We start from the raw sequence: 20,216 nt of genomic DNA on the forward strand, positions 1-20,216 counted from the left end.
AAGCAAGGCTGTTTTCCAAGAGAGGAATTTTAACTCTGCTGACGCTGCAGGCTCAAAGGGGGGTAGCGTGAGCTTTTCCAACACAAAGTTAAGGTCCCACGCAGGGGTGGGGGCTCTTCTTGGTGGCCTTAAGTTGTTAGTCCCTCTCAGGAACTGCTTGATGAGAGGGTTTGAGAAGAGAGGTGGCTCAGTGTTGTAATGAGCAGAGATGGCAGAGGCATGGATCTTAATGGAAGAGAAGGAGACGCCTCTGTGGAGTAGGTCTGCTAGGTAATCCAGGATGAGAGGCAAGGAGGGCTGTGTTGTATCTGCTCCTTTGGTGTGAATCCAGGAACAATACCTTTTCCACTTGTCAGCATAGGATTTCCTTGTACTGGGTCATCTGGCTTCATGTATGGCATCCAGTACCTGCTTGCTTAGGCTAGCCACTGGAGGAGAAGTGATGGAATAAGCCAGGCTGCAAGGTTCAGGGTCTGCAACTTTGGATGCAAGAACTGTCCCTCCTGCTGAGTCAGGAGAGTAGGGATTTGGGGTAGGTGCCATGGAGGCAATGTTGCCAGACTGCGCAGTAGTGGGTACCAGTGTTGGCATGGCCAGTCTGGGGCAATCAGGATTGCCCTTGGTCTTTCCTCCTTTATCTTGAGTAATACTCTTGTAAGAAGAGGTAGCGGGGTAAATGTATAGATTGAGAGGTTTGCCCACTAGAAGGATAGGCCATCCACTTTCCTGCCCTCGCTGTGAGGTACCCTGGTGCAGAATTTTCTGCGCTGGTGGTTGTAGGGGGAGGCAAATAGGTCAACCTTCGGAGTACCCCATTTCTGGGTCACAAGGTGGAAGGTGTTGTGGTTTAATTGCCACTCGTGTGGGTCTAGGAGATTTCTGCTTAAGTTGTCTGCCAGAGAGTTTTGGTTGCCCGGCAGGAATTGAGCTTGGAGGTGAATGTGCATGGCTGAGGCTGTGTTCCACAGGGCCAAGGCTAGCCTGCAGAGTGGGTAAGAGTGGGTCCCCCCCCCCCGCTTGTTTATGTACCACATCACTGTGGTTTTGTTGGTTTGGATTAGTAAGGGCCCTGGTGAGAGTAGGGATCTGAAATCTGTCAGAGCATGCTGAACAGTTAGCATCTCTTTTTGGTTGATGTGCAGATGAATTTGATTTGGGCTCCAGTGGCCCTGAATGCACCTGCCATCCAGATGTGCACCCCAGGCATAATCTGAAGCATCTGTGGTTAGGGTCTGGGTGGTGTGGGGTTGTGTAAAGGGAAGCCCCTTGTTGTGGTTGCATGCTGCTGTCTTCCATTAGACAAGGTATCATAGGAATGATTGTTTCCAGGTCCTGAGAATGTTGGCACCAAAGACTTTTTAAGTACCATTGAAGTTTCCTCATATGCAGTCTGGCATATGGAATTAATAGACTGCAGGAGGCCATGAACCCTAGAGCCTGCAGGATTTTCCTTGTGGATAGCTGGGTTCTGGTGGCCATTTGAGTGAAGTAGCCTGTCAGATAGGCTTGCTTTTCTGGAGTAAGGAATGCCATCCGGGATGCTGTGTCCAAGCTTGTTCCCAGGAATACAATTTTTTGACTGGGGACTAGTTTGGATTTCTTTTAGTTGATAGTGTACACCAGGAAGGTTAGAAGGTCCTTTACAAATGTCAGGTGCTGCAACAGCTTTTCCTGACCATCTGCCTGAATTAGGCAATCGTCCAAGTAGGGATACATTTGAATATTTCTCTGTCTGCAATAGGCAATAGCTGGAGCCAGGCATTTTGTGAAAACTCTGGCAGCAGTGGATAAGACAAAGGGAAGTGCAGATAACTGATAATGTATAGATCCTGCCCTGAAACGTAGATATTTTCTGCATGAGTCCTTTATTGGGATGTGTAGATAGGCCTCCTTTACATCTAGGGTGACTAACCAGGCATCTCTGGACAGCATAGGGAGAAGCTGCTGTAGGATGAGCATTTTGAATTTTGGTTCCACCAGGAAGGTGTTTAGAATGGATATATCTAAGATTGGGTGCCAGGAGCCCTCTTTTCTGGGTACCAGGAAAAGTCTGGAATAAAAACCTTGGGCTATTTGTTCTGCTGGAACAGGCTGGATTGCCCTTATGGAGAGCAGGGACTGAACCTGGTTTTGTGCCTCTGCCCAATGGTTTGGAGGAAGATCTGGGAATCCTTTTGGGGTTGGCAGCATGTGGAAATAAAATTTGTACCCCTGGGATACTATGTTGAAGACCCATCAATTGTTGGTGATGGAGGTCCAGTTTTTTTGCATGGTGGGCAAGTTTTCCTCCTAGGGGCACGAGCAATTGGGCAGAGGTGAGGGGTGGAGTTGAGAAGTCATTGTGAATTCTTTCCGTAAGGGGGTGGCTTAGCACTCCTTGCTTTAGAAGTGGAGGTACTCCATTGCTTCGATCTCTGCATACCTGAGACTGTAATCTGGGGGGGGGGGGTTGTTTCCCCTAGGTCTAGTTTGAGATGTCCTTGAAGGTGCTGGAAAGGACCAATGTTTTGAGGGGCAATGCCTACTAAATTTTGGAGGCTGCACTTGCAAAAAATCTTTAACTGTCTGCATAGACTTGGCCTATTCTTCCATCTTTTTTTAAAACCTCTTCTGCTTTGGTGCCAAACAAATTGTCCTTGTTCAAAGCAGCGTCCAATAATTTTGATTTAACATGGTCTGGCAAGGTCTGCTCCTTAAGCCAGGCATGCCTTCTAAGAACAGAACCTGTAACTGCTGCCTTGCAAGATGCTTCTAGGATTTCAAACCCACATTGCAGGGTATGCTTGCTGACTTGGCTTGCAGACTGCATAAGCTCCTGTAATTCTTTATTTTCTGCACAGTCAGGAAAGGTAGATAACTTTTGCTTGATAAGTTCCATAGTATGTTGCTGGTATTTCGGCATGTGGAACTGACAATTTAATGCTCTAACGGCGAGAGTTTCAGAGCTGTATACTTTTTTTATCCCATCTGTCTAAAGCTCGGGAATCCCTGTCCGAGGGGGTGGGATTCTTAGCTGTAGTTGCTTTTATTCCTTTAGGTCCTTGGGAGATGACCTCTGGGTCAGTAGGATTTTTGAAGAGAAATTTGTGTGAGTCAGGGACTCTGTAGTACCTGTCAGGTTTCCTTGGAGCAGGGGTAAAGTATCAGGAGTTAGACTGGATTCCATAAAGACATCATCTACAACATCCAGAACAGAAGGGATAGGTAAGGGTCTCTGCTGTGGTAGATCTAAAAATTCCCTGAGTCTCTTTTTGGACTGAGGATAATCCTGGCATTCCCAATGGAAATACTCTCTCAAAGTATGTAGAGTTTCACCAAAAGAAAAATCCTCTGGAAGGGAGGCAGAACGATAGATTCCTCTGCATCTGAATCCTCATAGGCAGATAAGGGCATGTCTTCATAATCAGGAACCTCAGAGTCGTCGGACTCTTATTCAGATAAAGCTGCTGGGGACAAGTCTCTTTTTCTTTTAGCAGGGGAAGGCTGGCTTCCTCTAATTAGCATGATCAGGTCTCCTGCCATTTTAAGCATCTGAGATTGTGGCAAGGAAGCAGGCGCTTGAGAATGGGTCGTCAGATTTTTAGGTGCAGTTTGGACTCTTGGCCTTAGAAACTCGGTAGTTTTAGAAAGAACTGAAGATGCGAAAGAAGTCGCCGGTTTGTGTTGAATATCGGTAGTGCGAAGAGCTTCCTCAGAAGCCAGTGCCTACACAGCGGCTCTGGACCCATCCAAGGTAGAGACATCCGCAGGTTGCATAGTCAAAGAAGAGTCTCGCGGCATACCGGACTCCGAATGGGTCTCGGTAACAGCCTGCAAATCCATCGAAGCGGGCATCAGGGGCTGCAAAAGCCCCTCACTGAGTACCGGCAAACTGGCCACTAGCTTAACAGAAGCGTTGTCTGCAGTTTTGGACCTGTGCAGTCTGTCTCTGTCTTTATCCTTACATTTTTTTGGAAGATCAGTAGTTGGATGGCTTACCGAAGCCATTTTGGAATACGGAGATCGAGAACGAAAGTATTTAGCTACAATAAGGGCCCGACGACGAAGAGTTTGGGCATTGAGCAAAGCACAAAACCGACAGCGAGGTACGTCGTGGTCTGGGCCTAAACAGGTGACACAGTAAGAATGGAAATCTCGGTATGGTATTTGCTTTCCACAAGCAAGACAATTGTTAACTTTTTCTGACATCGGTTAGAGCAAGAAAAAAGGATCCCCAATGGGGTACTTAGCTTTAGAAGACTTCTGGCTCCTCTGCAAGAAAGACTGATGTAATGCTGTCGGCTGCCTGTTTTTATACCTCTGATGACCTGACATCAGTACTGAAGTGACAGCAACTGACGCAGAAATACTAAACCTCTGGTATTCGGGCCGACTGAGGGCTACCCCTGGCAGGATAACCCAAGTAACCCAAGTGTGATGACTGCAACAGTGAAACACGAAGAACATCTTCTGTGCACTATCTTCAGCACACTGCCGTGGACTAACACAAATCATAGAAATGTATCACAGTACTCCCCGGAGGAGCTGAGTCACTGTCCTGCTTTCTTGAAAGGCACACTCTTGACAGTATCAGACAGAGTTACTACGTAAGGCATTTACTTACTGCACAGCTTGCCTTAACAAGTACTTACTGTAGCTCCTTGGTAGGACATCCTCTACAATACTCAACTGCCTTCCACAGTAGCACTCATATGCCAGTGGTATGTATGGCTGTGAGTTATGAATGAATTACAGTCAAGCCATATGCAGGTAGCATTGGGGTAATTACAATATTATGCTAATAAAGAAATCTGGTACTGTGAGAGCTCCCACTGGCAGAAGCTCTTCTGTATCACAGGGGAAGGACAAAGTCATGTGTGGATGAAGGTTTGACTCCACTGTACGGGACTTCACTACTGGCAGGTATTTTCCTGCTGTGCAACAGAAATATGGGGAGGTTACAGTTGTGTCAGTGCTAACATGTTGCTCATTGCTATCTGCTAAGCATCCTGGTAGCAGTGGAACAGGATAGTTGCAGCCAGTGCCATTACACCAGTTGAATGTACTTTATAACAGAGACCCATAAATTATGCTTTGGGGCCCATCATGTACGACACTATTGCCAGGTTTATGACTGGTGCACAATTGGAGAGAGGGCTCATTAACAAACAGGGTAAGTGTTTGTGTCTTCTGTAATCTTGCTGCACAGTGTTAGTGGGGTTTGTGAATCAGACAGAGCTTTCTGCACTATTCTACAGTATTTACAGACTGCAAAGTAGTGTAAGTATTTTGTGAATCTTGCCAACATGGGGTAAGAAGAACATTTATTGTAGCATGAACTCTCCAATGACTTATAGTGAGAGTACTATGACATACTTTCATTTTGGCAGTCTCTGGAAAAAAGTGACAGTTTTTCTTTTGCAGTGATGACCTTTGACTTCTGTTACTGACACCACTTAGAATGTTAACCTTGAAGGTGATATTATTCAGATTCAGAAATAGCAGCTGTATGAAACTATTCACACAAGGTTCCCTTACAAGTTAGTGCGTAATCCTCTGAATATAAACTTCAAACATTAAACACATAAAACACACTCATTGAATTTCTGGGTGATACCAGGGAAAAAGCATGTTTTTCAGAAGGCAACTCTTTATGTAGGAGACTTTGGCCTCTCACCCCCCTTATACATACTAACTCCATTTTCATACAACCATATTGAAAAACGAAACACCCTAAAACAGTAAAAAAAACACTTACAGTACTATGATCTTAAGGATGCATTTGATAAATTAAAAAAATAGTTGTTACTTAATTTGGGGAGTTGGAATCTGAAAATCAAAATCCCAAGAGATACCATTTATTATAGCACAAAGCATATTTTCCATTCCCATGACCCTATATGCTTAAATAGCAGGATCACTGTAGTGAACTATTATGCCTCATACATGAGAATAAGCTGCAGGCAAACAAATGTTCATTCAATCAAATTTCTGAAGCAGTCGGACATTCTTAGAGTAGAGCTGGTCCCCTGCCTTCAACATGGATATCAGCAAGATGTTCAGGTATAAAGGAGAGTAGCCTCTGCCATCTTCTATTCCTTTTAACAAGAGATGACCAGTAAGTGAGACAAAGAACCATGGCTTAGTAAGGTAAGACTTCATATCAGTGAAGCCTGCAAAATCACTTCAAGTGTCTAAGAAACAAGCCCAATAGGATAAAGAAGGCAATCCTTTTGTGCAGGATGCCTAAGCTAGGATGAAGCTCCAGCTAAGGTGCACCACTTCTTTTCCCACCCATCAAAGTAGGTGGAGATATCCATAAACAAACATTGAGATAAGGTGGGAGGGAGTCTCTAATGCAGCAATGCTCCTATTATTTGAACATCTATAGACATGGTGAGTATAGTCATACAAATTTACCACTTACAATCATTGCTATGGTATAAACCTTCATACACTGGGGGGTATTTAGCAGCTAGCTACTCCGGAGACAGTGAGATCAGGAACCTGGACCAGGGAGCTAGTGAAAACATACCTTGGAAAGCAGTGGTAGGAAATTCTGCCTTGCTTCTAGGTTGTACATATAGTCTGCAGCATGCACAGAAGTTATGAGTGGTGATACTGGTTGTTGTCTTAACAGATGTTCTGACCCAACATGTTTCTAAAGAGTGCTGAAGTAGTGGCAGTTTCTCTGATGAAGTCAGCTCTTAGTTGCCACTCTTACACTGTTCCATGACAACCATAGCAAAGAATGATATAGTGAAGCAGTCATTTGTTTGTTTGTATACAAGTCTGCCTTGAGTTTCTGACATACAGGAGAGAAACAGCTTGTTTGATTGCCTAAAATCCTTATTTCTATTTGTGTAATACCTTAGATGTCTGATCACATCCCCCATAGAATTTGAAAAAAAAAAAACATATAGCTAGATCGTTTGGCTCAAGGCCAAATTTATTTATTTATTTATTTCATTCTATTTGACGTTTGTTGACCGGGAAAGTCTGACTGGGTATATGCCATTTTCAGTGGAGGCTCGGGGAGAAAAGTTCCATATATTCACACATATGAGATTTACATAATATAAGAGTAAATCTAGCATATCAGATGAAAAAAGAAACAGTATAATTATAGTAAAGACACAGTTCAACAGGAGAAATGACCTATGAAACCACTTTGCTAATGAAAGAAGGACTTCAGCTTCTTCAGCTCTGCAAAATTTTTCAACACATCTCTTATTGATTATTTACAATTATCAATATATGTTTTTCTTTATTCCTAATATTATCAGACTCCTTACTGAGGTTTCAACAGTTGTAACATCAAGTGCCAATGCGCACTTAAAAAAGACAGAAAATCCAGGAGAAGAGTGAACCTTGAACCTCATTCTTCTCTTTTAAATGTCTTTTTTTGGGGGGGCAAGCCTCCCTACACTCCCCCCACACCTCAAAATTTATATATATCAACTCTGAGATTGGCATACCTCAGAAAAAGGGAATATACCATGAATGTCAATCTCGGACTCTATTTTTTTGGCCAGTCAGTCTCCATATTACAGGACTCGCTTATGCGAATCCCAGCATTTCAGTTGGTTACCATACCATCATCCTCATCCAATAAACATTCCTCTGTCCTTATTTTCTGATCTTATAAGGCCCAAGTTCCTGTTTCCCACCTTTAAGGAAAACTATTTGCCTTGTAATCATAACCACATACTCTAACCTTATTTTTCTAACATTTTTATTTCCATTTTATAGATTCATAGTTTCATAGACACTTACTAGGCTATTTATCTGTAAGGCTTTTAAGAAGCCTAGCCTTACATTCCCAAGGAAGTTTTTAGCCCCTGTATTTTGCCTACAAATAACCCAGAGACAGGCCAAACAAGGAAATATCGGGACATTTACATGTTTCTCTATCCATGAGAGAGAGGGGTGCTAAAATGGGATGAATTTGTGTTTATCCATCCATCCAGTCATTCAAATTACATTTGAATAGATTAAGAAAAGTACTTTGCTTCATGTGGATTGGTAGATGGTTATATAGAAATGGTATACCATTTGACGTAAATCTCTCTCCAACATATTCTATTCATTTTGTAAAAGAGTTTGAGATCACTTGAACAGGTATTTATGATACTAAAGGGATTTTGCCATTAATTACCATTAATATCCATAATCTGTCACAGACTCCTCCTTAAATGCCTATCACCAATCATTCCAATTTCATTCCAATTATCATAAAATCCCCTTGTAATCCATCCATAACAAGTCTAGTTGTTGTTTCTACTCATCACTACATGCATATACTCACGTATTAATCTCTTTTTTCCTTTCGCTATCTTAAAATTTTCATCATGACTACCAAATTCCCCACATACTATCACATGATCAGAAAATCCAACTGATGACCAATATTTATTTACTAACAACAAGATAAGACTACAAAATTTACATATGGGCGTGAACAAGGTATCTTTACATAGATTCACGTATTCAACATTTGAATATGAACATTTCCAATAATTCAATATCAAGAGCATAGATGGCCTAAAATATGTGATGCTGTCTTCATTATGATGGTGGTTAGTAGTCTGAATTTGGGGTAAGCCCTTATTTTTATGACTGTTTTGATTATATAATGTTAGAAGGGGAAGTCTGTGTAGGGTACTTGGAATGATAACTCACTTAAGTGTTTAAAGGAAAGTTTGCAGGTGCCTAGCCTATAATTAAGCTAGTAATAAGTATTTGCTGAAGATTAAAATTTGTAAATACAGATTGTTAGTTTCAAGCATGGTGAAAATATGAACAGAGATAGCTTCATGGAATGAAGTAAAGAACTTCTGTAGACTGGGTTTCGTTTTATTTTTAGGCTGAACACAAATCTGCACTTTTTAGGATATACATTTAATGTTTTTACAGTCAATGAATTACGCCTTTGTTGCTGATTTAATATGCTGAAGCTTGCTTTTGTGTCAATTTAAGTTAATTCACTATAAACCTAGTTACTATTGATAAAAGAATAAATGAAGTTCGAGTTATGCATGTTCAAATGGAACAATGTATGTTCATCATATTCAGCACGCAGTAGCCTTAGCTATATGAGTTATACCTTGCCAAGGATATAACAACCACACAGCTTCCAGAGCTTCAGGGCACCTTCCACAAGCTCAAAATATTAGGTAGCTCAAGCTAAGCTACCTAAAAACACAGGTTTGCTCAAAGCTTTCCTGCCATTGAAGAGTGCTCTGTGGGTTTTCAAGGATTAATAGCTGGCTTGTGCTGCTCATTTGCTGGGCAGATAGGCTCCCTTTGGGTATAAACCTTCTACATAAAAATGCATTGTTTTTATGTGATTTTCTGCTTAGGAAAGTTATTTTTAATTCAGGAGTTTGTGTTGTAACGGACTGTCACAAGACTTGACTGTACTTTTAAATGGGAGCGCATTCTTTTATTGTCAGTTTAGAGGTTGTTTAAACTAGTTGAAAAACTTTTTTTCTGTTGAGAAATTGTGTTTATTTTACTTTCTGGGGCTGGCAAAGTGTATCAAAGTGTTTTTTTTACTTTTTTTTTTTTTGTGAGAAAAAAGTTACTTTAACTAACTTTAAATTTTATCAAGCTTGTACTGCTTGTTTTCCCCTGGGGAAAGGCACCATTTTCAGCTTGAGCATAGAACAAACTACCTGTCCTACAGTCAGTCCTTCTTCCAGCTAGAAAAATAAAAAGTTAAGCAAATAGCCTTTTCCACCACAGCAGGCTACCTATTTGCCTCAGCTGTGGCCAAAGCTGGTTCCTCAGACCAGTCGTCTTTTACCCTTGATCCCTCTGGTATAGCACCTACAGGCACTATGGACCAGGGGTTAGCCATTTCTTCTGCAGCTATTGGGGTCCCCTCAGTGGGAAAAGAAGATTCACTCTTGTTGGTCCTGGGAAAGGGAACAAGGAAGGCCTCCCTGTTTATTCAGAATGTTGTGCCCACATGGACAAGAACATGAAGGGACAGATGCAGGATTTTGCCCTCAGCTTTCTAATACAGACTGCTAGGAGAGCACAGTATCTGACTCTTCATGTGGGGGTTTATATTTCTCTGAGACTATTTCCAGAATGTGCCAGTGTTTTCAGTGTAAGAACATTCAGGTTTCTAAGTCCCTCTGAAAATACTATAAGCTGTTACAGATGGAATTTCCAGAACCTTCACACATTCCTTAAGTATTGTCAGCTTTGGAAGACATGTGTGTGTGTTATTGCTGTTAGTTTTCCTGACAGCTTACTGTCCCTAAAATGCAGACAGATTGTATAAGTTCCTCAGTCTTTTATGTTATTATACACGCATCCCAAACCTGACCTAGCAACAATAGCTTTAGTTAATCCTACTGATGCTAAATAGTTAATTCCAACTCTACACCTTTTTAAAAATATGGGAGAATCATTGATAAGTATACTTCTGCAACTCTGAGTTTTGGAATTTTGACTCATTAGACTCGTATCTTAAAGCATATTCTGACTAGATGTGAAAGTATAATGAATGTTTTGTCAGCAGTTTCATTGGTGAAGAAAAATATGCTTTAAATGGTTTAATGTCTTCAGTTTTACAGGTCACAACTCAATGTTTAAAGTGTGTGTGTATGACTCTGTTGATGCTTCTTCCAGGGCTATGGTGACAAGTACTGTTTTCAGGATGTTTGACTGGCTGTGTTCGCAGAACCTCATAGATGATATGAATAATGAAATGTCAAATTCTGCTTTTGGACAGAGAGGTTATCCAAAAGTGTAATGAGAGGGGTAAGCTGATGCAAAGACTATCTTAAGATTTTTCATTACAACTTGTCTAATATTTTAAGGGATCCTCTAACCCCCATCCAGTTTTGTCAAGAAACAAACTAAACAGTGTCAGCAAAATACTGGTAAACAGAAGTTTAAGAAAAAATGGAAAGGAGTTCCAAAATGAATATAGAAAACCATCAAAACCAAGGACAGTCTCAATTATGTACCCACACACAAACTGGTTCAACAATAATAATATTTATGGGGACATGATAAAATGAAGTACTCAGGAGTATGGATTAAAAATGATTCTGGTGTGGCAGCTAAGAATATGTGGGAAGAGACTACAAGAATAATAGAAAAATTAAGAAATTGCAATCTCTGTTATATGGATATGTATAGTATGACAAAAGCAGTTAAAATGTTTTTAGTCACTTTAGTCTTATACACGGGTCAGGCATACTTTTATCAACCAGAGGAGAGTTGTGGATAGCAATTAATAAAGAGGTGAAGGAATGTATCTGAGAGGGGAAAACAGGAAGAGTCAAGTTAGATAAACTGATCCTTCCAATAGAACAAAGCAGATTGGGATTACCTGATTGAAGAGGTATTTCAGAGCTACACATTTAAGGCTCCTATACAGAGCACAAGCAGAAACTTGTAATTCAAAGTAGAAAGTGATGATGATGAAACAAGGGGGAAGCTCAAGAAATAAGGAGAGACTGTGATTTTGAATGCAAATCTTTAAGGAGAATAACAATAATCATACAAGCCAACATGGGAATGGAGAAAGGAGATTCTGCCAATAGGTATAACTGCAATTAGGGATACAGACAATAGGCAAGAGGGGGCTGGAATTTATTGGAGAAAAATGGCAAAGGAGCCAAGTTATTAGGAGCAAATAAATAGAAAGGGAAAGGTAATAGAATGGGAAGATGCTAATAATTTGTTTGGACTGCAGGTTAGAGATTGCCTTCCATATCAAGGATTGATATAAGATTTTAGACAAACAAAAGTAAATGGGGGGGGGGTGCTAAAAGAAAGACCAGCATTGGTGGAGTTTTTTTGTAGAATCTAGAGCAGTAACTGCTGTTAAAAATGGAATAATTAGTAGAGCTTATAAAACATTGCATGATAACTATAAGATTCAATCAGAGGAGGTTAGAAAGGATTGGGAAGAGAGACTGGATAAACAATTTACAAAGAAACAATGAGGGGACATATGTTTGTCTCCCAAACATACAACAAAATCTAGAAGATTCAGAATTTTTGCTTGGAAATGTTTACTTAGACATTTTTATACCCCAAGTAGATTCCAGAGAATTTTTCCTCAGGTAGACAGTAAATATTGGAGGTGTGATGAGGGAAGAAAGAGTTAACTGGGAACATATTTTCTGGGAGTATAATGAGTTGACAGACTTTAAAGATTCTCTACAGACAACTCTATCAGAGATACTGGGTAAGCAAATTGGTGTAACTAGGGAAATTATTTTTCTGAGCTATGATACAGAATCAGAATGGCCTAGACATACTAAGGCCTTGCTGAGTCTAATTATGGTAGCTGCCAAAAAAGCAATTACTAGAAAATGGAAATCAAAGTCTAAACCAACTTTACTAGAAGTAGTGAATATAGTAACAGAGATAAAACAACTGAAACTGGGATTGTTAGAAAAGGGTAGGAGCAAATTACATAGAAACACATGGGAAGTGTGGGAACAATACATACAGGGAAGGAATGAGGTTTAAAAGAAGGCAGGATTTGAATGAGTTATGTAATGTTTGACTGACAATGATGGGTAGATTATAACTGATGTATAATGTTTGCAGGTAATATGTCAATATGGTTTGTGATGCAAAATGATTACAACTAAGATTATGTCAATATGTTTGTTTTCATTTATATAAATATACGATTGCCTATGTCATAAGTGATAATTTAATAAAAATGTTTCTTGTTTAAAAAAAAGAAAAAGAAGAAGAGAGTGTAGTGGTAAAGCTCCCATTCTGAATACTCACCACTTTGGCTGTCAAAATATATGACAGAGAGTCATTTCAATATGGTTAACTTTAAACCCTATAGTTACAGTAACTGATGTCTTCCCTCCCACTTTTTTTCTCATACATATTTATTTTTTTAATTCATTTCACTGAGGCTGTTGTAAATATCTTTAAAACATTTGGTAACATGACTGATTAAAAACTACTAGTTCTTTAGAAACAAAAAGGTTAAAGGATAATATGTAACAGCAACCACAGTAACAAACTAGATTTATCAGCAGTTCAGATAGGCCCTATTCATAAACATTGTGTTCCATGGAATAGGGATAGTATGCTGTGGAACTGTGTACCAAAGCCCTTTGCAGTTTTTAAAGGCAGTTAGGCTACCTAATGAGAAAAGTGCCTTCATGTGGTCTTACCGCTCTGGGCAGCCACAATGAGGTAAATCCCTGTTCATGGTCTTACCCTACTGTGTAGCTACAGTGCATATGTAAATGACCTCTGCCTATATTGGTCCATGATCCAGAAACACTACCATCAACTGCATATTGGCAAGTCCAACACAAGTTATGGGACCTTTATTGTGTACTTCCACTGAGATAGTGTCTGTCACCAGACAGATCTCATTTCCCTAGTGTACAATTTTTATGAATAGTCCAAATACTCAATAATCACTAATCTTGGCGACCAACTTCATTACAAATTTTGCAACTGGCTAGAAAATGCTCTCCAGAGAATCTTTAAATATAACAGTTAACACTTTAAATGGAAAGGCCTTTCATATACCTGTACAGAAATACTACAGTGCATAATATGAAAGAAATAAACTATTCATTTTCAAATATTACCAACCTGTTTTGATTAATGTTAGTGGCTGTGAGACATGTTGATTTCTGTCTGAATGCTTACCTTCAGTTATTCCCACTGTTCCTATAGGAGGATGACTGAATACCACTGTTGGAATGTTGCTATAATCCAGTTTGGAATCTTCTTTTCCTTCAAATAATCTGTGAGCAAGTTTTCTTCCAGCAGCTATTGCGACTGAGAAATTACAATATAAAGAAAAATCTAGTTAACTCTAAATAAGCATTTGATATAATATGTACTTAATTTAATTCTAAAATTTAAAAACTTGTGTTACACACTTGTAACTCTATACTAAAACAATGATTAAACATTTTACATTTTTTGAGTGCTAATCAACCAGCTGGTTAATCAAGTGTATAAAGGAAAGATTATAATCTAAACAATAACGTATAATTTGTAATGGTATCAAAACCTCAAATTGTGTAAAAAAAATACCTCATCTGGCATGTCCCTATCATTAAAATCAATTATATAAACATAAAATTACACAGGTTCACTGCCAGTAGGCATTGCCAAACATACTTAATCAACTTCTATGAAACGTTAATGATGGAAACAGACAGAAGGCTTCCATGCGATGTAATTTACCTAGACTATAGCATATCCTCTGGCATGGTCTCATACTGTGAGACCGGTAGGGAAACTGGGAGAACTAGGTGGGAGTGGAAAATGTCTGGAAGACAGGATGCAGAGGAAAGCAGTTAGGGAGCTAGAGATAGTGAGGTTTCACAAGGGGTGCCAGTTGATAGTCCATGGACCATAACTATGATTCTCAAAACAGTGAAACTGTAAATGCAAACATAAGGAAAATGTACAAAGTCAGAGACTGCTATTCCCTAAAGTATTCTACCCACTATGTGGTACAGTGATCTCAGTAGTGGTGAGGGACACAGCCTCCTTTGTCAGGAGTGCAACTACCATACTTTGTTTGAATTTACACTTTGTCAGAGCCACTGAACTTGTATCTATATGTATGTTTGACAGGGAGCCATTCCTCAGGCATCAGTCCTGAGACTGGGAGCCATGTCACATGTATCAGTACAATGGGAAATTTGGGAGTCATTCTAATGTCAGACTTAAGCAGGCTGGAAGCCAGAGCTAAAAGGTGGTAATTAAGGTTCAATGCAGACAAATGCAAGTTACTTATCAAAGCATTTTAAAAATCAGGCCACATCACAGACTTAGGAAATTTAGCTATGAGTAACAAATCAAGAAAACAAACTTCAGGGAGATTCTAAAAGCCTGGAAAAGAGAGGGAAATGCACCCAAATTCAACAAGGTGCTATATATATAAATATATATATGCTCATATATATATATATATATATATATATATATATATATATATATATATGGGTTCCCTTCAGAAGCTCGAAATAATGAAATCTCGAATTTCAGTATTTCGAGCCCAAGAAGCCGAATCCACATAATAGCAAAAGTTTAGAAGTGCGAAATTCAAAACCTCAAATACTGGAGGTTTTGAATTTCGCACTTCTAAAGTTCCGCTGTGGTCATGTATTCAGGTAAGTGTATGTGTGTGTGTGTGTGTGTGTGTGTGTGTGTGTGTGTGTGTGTGTGTGTGTGTGTGTGTGTGTGTGTGTGTGTTAAGGGGTTTGGGTAGGGGCTGTGGTGTGAGTCAGTGTGTTTTGTTGCTGTGATGTGTGTGAGTCAGTGTGTTTTGTTGCTGTGATGTGTGTGTGTGCGAGGAGAATGTAGCTTGTGTGGTGGTGTTTTGTGTGTGTTTGTATGTAGTGCGACCTTGGAGTGAGAATATTTAGGGGGTGTGTGGGGTGCAGGAGGGCTTGTCCCCCTGCTTTCATGTAGTAGAGTGATTGTGTGTGTTTGTGTGGTGGATGGTGTGTGTGTGTGTGTGTGTGTGTGTGTGTGTGTGTGTGTGTGTGTGTGTGTGTAGTAAAACTGCGAAATTCAAAACCTCCGGTATTCGAGGTTTTGAATTTTGTGGTTTTTAGTTTTCGTTGTTTTGTCGATTCAACTTCTTGGGCTCGAGATACTGGAATTCTAGATTTCAGTATTTTGAGCTTCTGAAATGAATCCATATATATATACATACATATATATATATATATATATATTAAATGCAAAGCATCAAAGATAATGAATCAACTAAGCTCAGCTGTACAGATCCCAGAAAACTAAATATGAAGTTTTGTGTAAATGTATTTTTAGATAAACATCAAGACCTTTGATCTGATGGCTTGTAAAATATTATTCAAATTCTATTTCAAAGCCAAGAAATAGGATTTACTAAAACAGACTGTAAACTAGTTGAATGACAGAAGAAACCTTATAAGTTTATGTTAGAAAAATGTGTATTTGAATACATGAGAAATGCTAGTTTAAAAGCAAAGTAGTATGTAATGCATTTTATTCTATTAATCATATAGTAGTAAAATTAATTCATGTCTAAATGTGAAGTAGTTTTGAAACTGCAGTGTGGCTTGAAGCAAGGCTGATCTCTGACCCTGGCAGAATGCTAGCTTAGCAAGTTTTAATGTTTATGCTTTTCACAAGTGATTATCTGCTGGGTCAGGAAATTAAATGTGTGAAATAATGAAATCTTCTGCTCTTTCCTGTTGGAATGATCTGGCCTTGTATATGTGTTACTTAGATAGCACGCAGCTGTGTGAGAAAGTGTAACAGAACAAAGACATGCATTAAAAGACTGAAGCTGCTACTGTATTCGAACTGATATGAAACCTTGAATAAGTAACTTTACAGAAAGACATTATGACTGACCAGCTGGATAGCAAAGCCGTATTGTATCTAAAGGAAAATTTTTTTTAAATATACAGCATCAGCAAGACTTAATGAATGTAGAATTGTAAGCTAAAGTGATGTAGATGCCCTGTGACATATCACGTCAGAAAGGTGGGCATAGCTAAATGTTAAACCTATATAAAATTGTGTGCTTCCTGTTTCATGTCAGACAAAATTCTGTACTTGTACGTTTTTTGCCTCCTGGTGTACACTAGTAAACTTTTGAATCTGAACATCCTGTGTATTGAATTCTTAATTTTATTTAACAGTTTGGTCCTTTGGACCGGAATTCCCTTGGTAAGCTGCAGATCAGAGCATATCGGTGGTCGAATACTGCGCAGGAGAAGCTACCAAAATGGTTCTTCTTGAGTGAAAAGACCTCCGACTGAATTGTCGTGTGTAAAGAGGCTGGCCACTTTCTGATCTGTGGCCGAAAAGCGGAACTCGAACAATTTTCAATACTGGAGGCTCAGGTAGGAAGAATTTGCCTTTTTTTTCTGTTTTAGATCAGGGACTAGGTTACAGTATATTGTTGTCAAGATTTGTTTTGCAGATCAGGTTCAAAAGGAAGTACTGTATATTTGGTCATAGATCAGGGTAACAGAATAAGGTAGACAGTTATTCTAGTTAAACTGTAAACAGGAACTAAGAACTTGATATCACGTGATAAAAAAAAGGGTTACGTAACATTTTCTTTGACATGGGTAATCAGTGCACTAAAACCTCGCGAGATCCGCCCCTAACCGAAGACGCAAAATACATGCAATTACAACGTTCTGATAACGTTACGTATTATACGAAATGGGTTAATAAATATGAATTTGATGGTAAACTAGATAAACCTTCACTAGTTAAACTCCTTAAACAGCTTAAATTTGATGCAGGAGGTTAGGCAAAAAAGCAACGCCAACTAGGCATTCCTCAGGCACACAGGTGGATTGAGGAAGCAAATCGTAGAGAACAGAAGCTTAAAAATTCAAAAACATTATTTTTAGACAAAGAGGATAATAACTTGGTAATAGCTACAGCTCCTCCTCCCTTGCCCCCCCCTTGACCTTTTCAGGATATGAAGCGAGTGGACAGGCTGGTCCGCCTCCACGTTATCCTGAAGTTTCAGTAAGACCACAACCATTTGTTAGAGATCCTATTGAGACTAGGTCCCGAACACGTAAAACACATAGGGACACAGAATCATACCAAATAGATGGGAGAAATCTACAGGATGAGAGTGAGGAAGAAATATGCCCACTTATAGAAGTTCCAAATCCTCAGGCAGGACAGGAAGGGCAGGATCCAACACTCTTAGTATATAGACCATGGACACCGGAAGACATCCGGAAGGCTACTGAGGGAATCCCCCATCCGAAAGTTAATTTTACGAAATTTTTAGAGGATTTACAAGGCATGAGGTTAAGTTACCACTTGAATGGGGAAGAAGTAGAAAAAGTAGTAAGACAAATTATAGGTCCAGATTGGCACATGATTTGTGGCACCTGGAATCCTCGTAATGCAGAGCTTAGACCACTCCCACATAGTGACGCAGAATTAGACAACAGAGTAAAAGGTCTGACAGACCGAATCTCTGAGAAATGGAAACCTAGAGCAGACAGGACTTGCATTAATCAATGCATACAACAGGAAAATGAGACAATAGATGGATAATATGCTAGATTATTAGAATGTTTTAATAATCATAGTGGTATGTCGGTTCCTGAGAACCAAACAAATGATTCCCCGTATGAACAACAATTAAAAAATGCATTTTTGAAGGGTTGCATTGCACCTATTAGTAGCTTCATTACGAAGCATATGATAGCTCATCGAACAGGGAGGCTACAAGCCTTACTTGAATACGCTAGACATGCTGAGAGACATTTTAATAGTAAAAAGAAAAAGAAGGCACAAATTTTCACTGCTGAAGATGGAGCTGAAGTATTTGTATTACAGTCAGGTAAAAAGGGCAAGAAGAATGCCCAGGGAAACAAACAGTCTGATAAACGATCAGAAGATTTTGAAGAGAGGAAAAAGAGAGGTGAATGCTTCAAATGCGGGAAAAAAGGGCATCTAGCAAGGGACTGTAGGCAAAACAAAAAGGTAATCACAGAAGATAAGGGAGATGAGGACTGACTATATGATAGTGAGGATACGTCAAGTGAAAGTCAGAAATCATCAGGAAAAGGTAAGAAACAAAAAGCAAATGTAAATGTGATAGAAGGAGTAGAGGAAGTACAAGTAGATATGGAGGATGAAGAAAGTGAAATTTTGGACTTAGCATTATTGAGCTTAGAGCTCTACTTAGCGGATACGAAACCGGAAGTTACACTTCTGGTGGAGGGAAGGGAAGTCAAATTCCTGTGCGACTCAGGAGCGTCACGGACTTTGATACACCCCTCCAAGTTACCAGAACATTCCGAATCACCTGATTATATACTAGTAAAAGCCGCAAATGGGCAACTATACAGGGAACCACTTTCCCATGATATAGCAATAACTGACCCTGTTTCAAGTATGACCCAGAGAAGTAAAATAGTTGTTTCTGCAAAGTGCCCAGTAAACCTATTGGGCAGGGACCTTATGCAGATATTTGGCATAGCAGTAGTTCCAACTGTACAAGGTATGGAGGCACAGAGACAAATAGATACCTTTGTAGTGCGAACGGAGGGTGAAACTTTTTATTGGTACAGCCAGGATCTAGTCACGACTGGTCCAGGGGCAGTAACCGAGGAACTGATGAACATAGCCATCAGTAAAGCCCCCTCCCTTGACACTGATCGACAGCATTTGTTACACTGTACTCTATACTACTGTACTACACCAGGACCTGATAGAGAATATGAGCAAGAATTGTTTAAAAATCGTGCAACTAGATCGGTTTTGCGTACTTTGTACTGGGATACTGAGGGGAACAGTGTAGTTAGCTGTTCATTACCTCAAGAATTCCTTGCATTGTATAGATCAAATTGGTTGTCACATGTCAGCTTGACAAAGAACAAAAGTGTCAAATGGGCAGATTTAGGAGAAAAAGTAACAAGATGGGAGAAACAGACTGATTTAGAACTGTCAGAACAAGGGATACAAAAACAAAAACTGAATCGGTTGACACAGACACATCCAGCTGTACACTTGCAATCTAGCGAGGACAGCTGATTAGCATTTTTATTAGAAGAAGAAGAAAAGGCCTTATGTGAAATTCCAACAACTCTCTGGTCAACAGGCAAGTCAGATGTAGGACTTATTCAAACAGCAGGACCAGTCACAATAACCCCAAAGTCAGCTTTTAGACCACAGAAAAGACAATACCCTTTGAGAAAGGATGCAGAAATAGGAATTAAGCCTATAATAGCAGCATTACTCAAAGAAGGAGTACTGGTAGAATCTCCTGATTCACCATGTAATACACCCCTATTTCCTGTTAAAAAAGCAAACGGGGAATGGCGGATGGTACAAGATTTACAAGCTGTAAACAATGCAGTAAGACCTAGAGCACCCACGGTGCCAGACCCACATACGTTATTAAATGATTTAGAACCGCAACAGAAGTATTTCTTTGTGGTAGATATTAGCAATGCTTTCTTTTCAATACCTATACATCCTGATAGTTAATATTGGTTTGCATTTACATTTCAGGGTAAAAGGTATACATATACTCGACTACCACAGGGATACTGTGAGAGCCCAACAATATTTGCACAAGAAATGGCTAGCAACCTGGCAGGGTTTACACCCCACCGGGAGGTAGTCAAATTCTACTTTACGTAGATGACATCTTGCTAGCAGCCCCCACCCAGCAACAGTGCAGGGGGGATACTGTAGCATTATTGAAATTTTTAGTAACA

The 20,216-nt window shown here is 39.7% G+C and overlaps 1 protein-coding gene across 1 annotated transcript in view; it reads right to left on the reverse strand.

Moving 5' to 3' along the window:
- The window catches only part of GSR (glutathione-disulfide reductase), a 300,254-nt gene that overhangs the window by 44,397 nt on the left and 235,641 nt on the right, over positions 1-20,216 (reverse strand). Inside the window, exon 11 of the mRNA XM_044059619.1 lies at positions 13,645-13,776. Coding sequence (XP_043915554.1) covers positions 13,645-13,776 — 132 coding nt within the window. The remainder of the gene's footprint in view (positions 1-13,644; positions 13,777-20,216) is intronic.

Source organism: Protopterus annectens, chromosome 17.part0 (genome assembly GCF_019279795.1).
Source record: "Protopterus annectens isolate FY-2018-M chromosome 17.part0, PAN1.0, whole genome shotgun sequence".
NCBI classification, from domain to species: Eukaryota; Metazoa; Chordata; order Ceratodontiformes; family Protopteridae; genus Protopterus; species Protopterus annectens.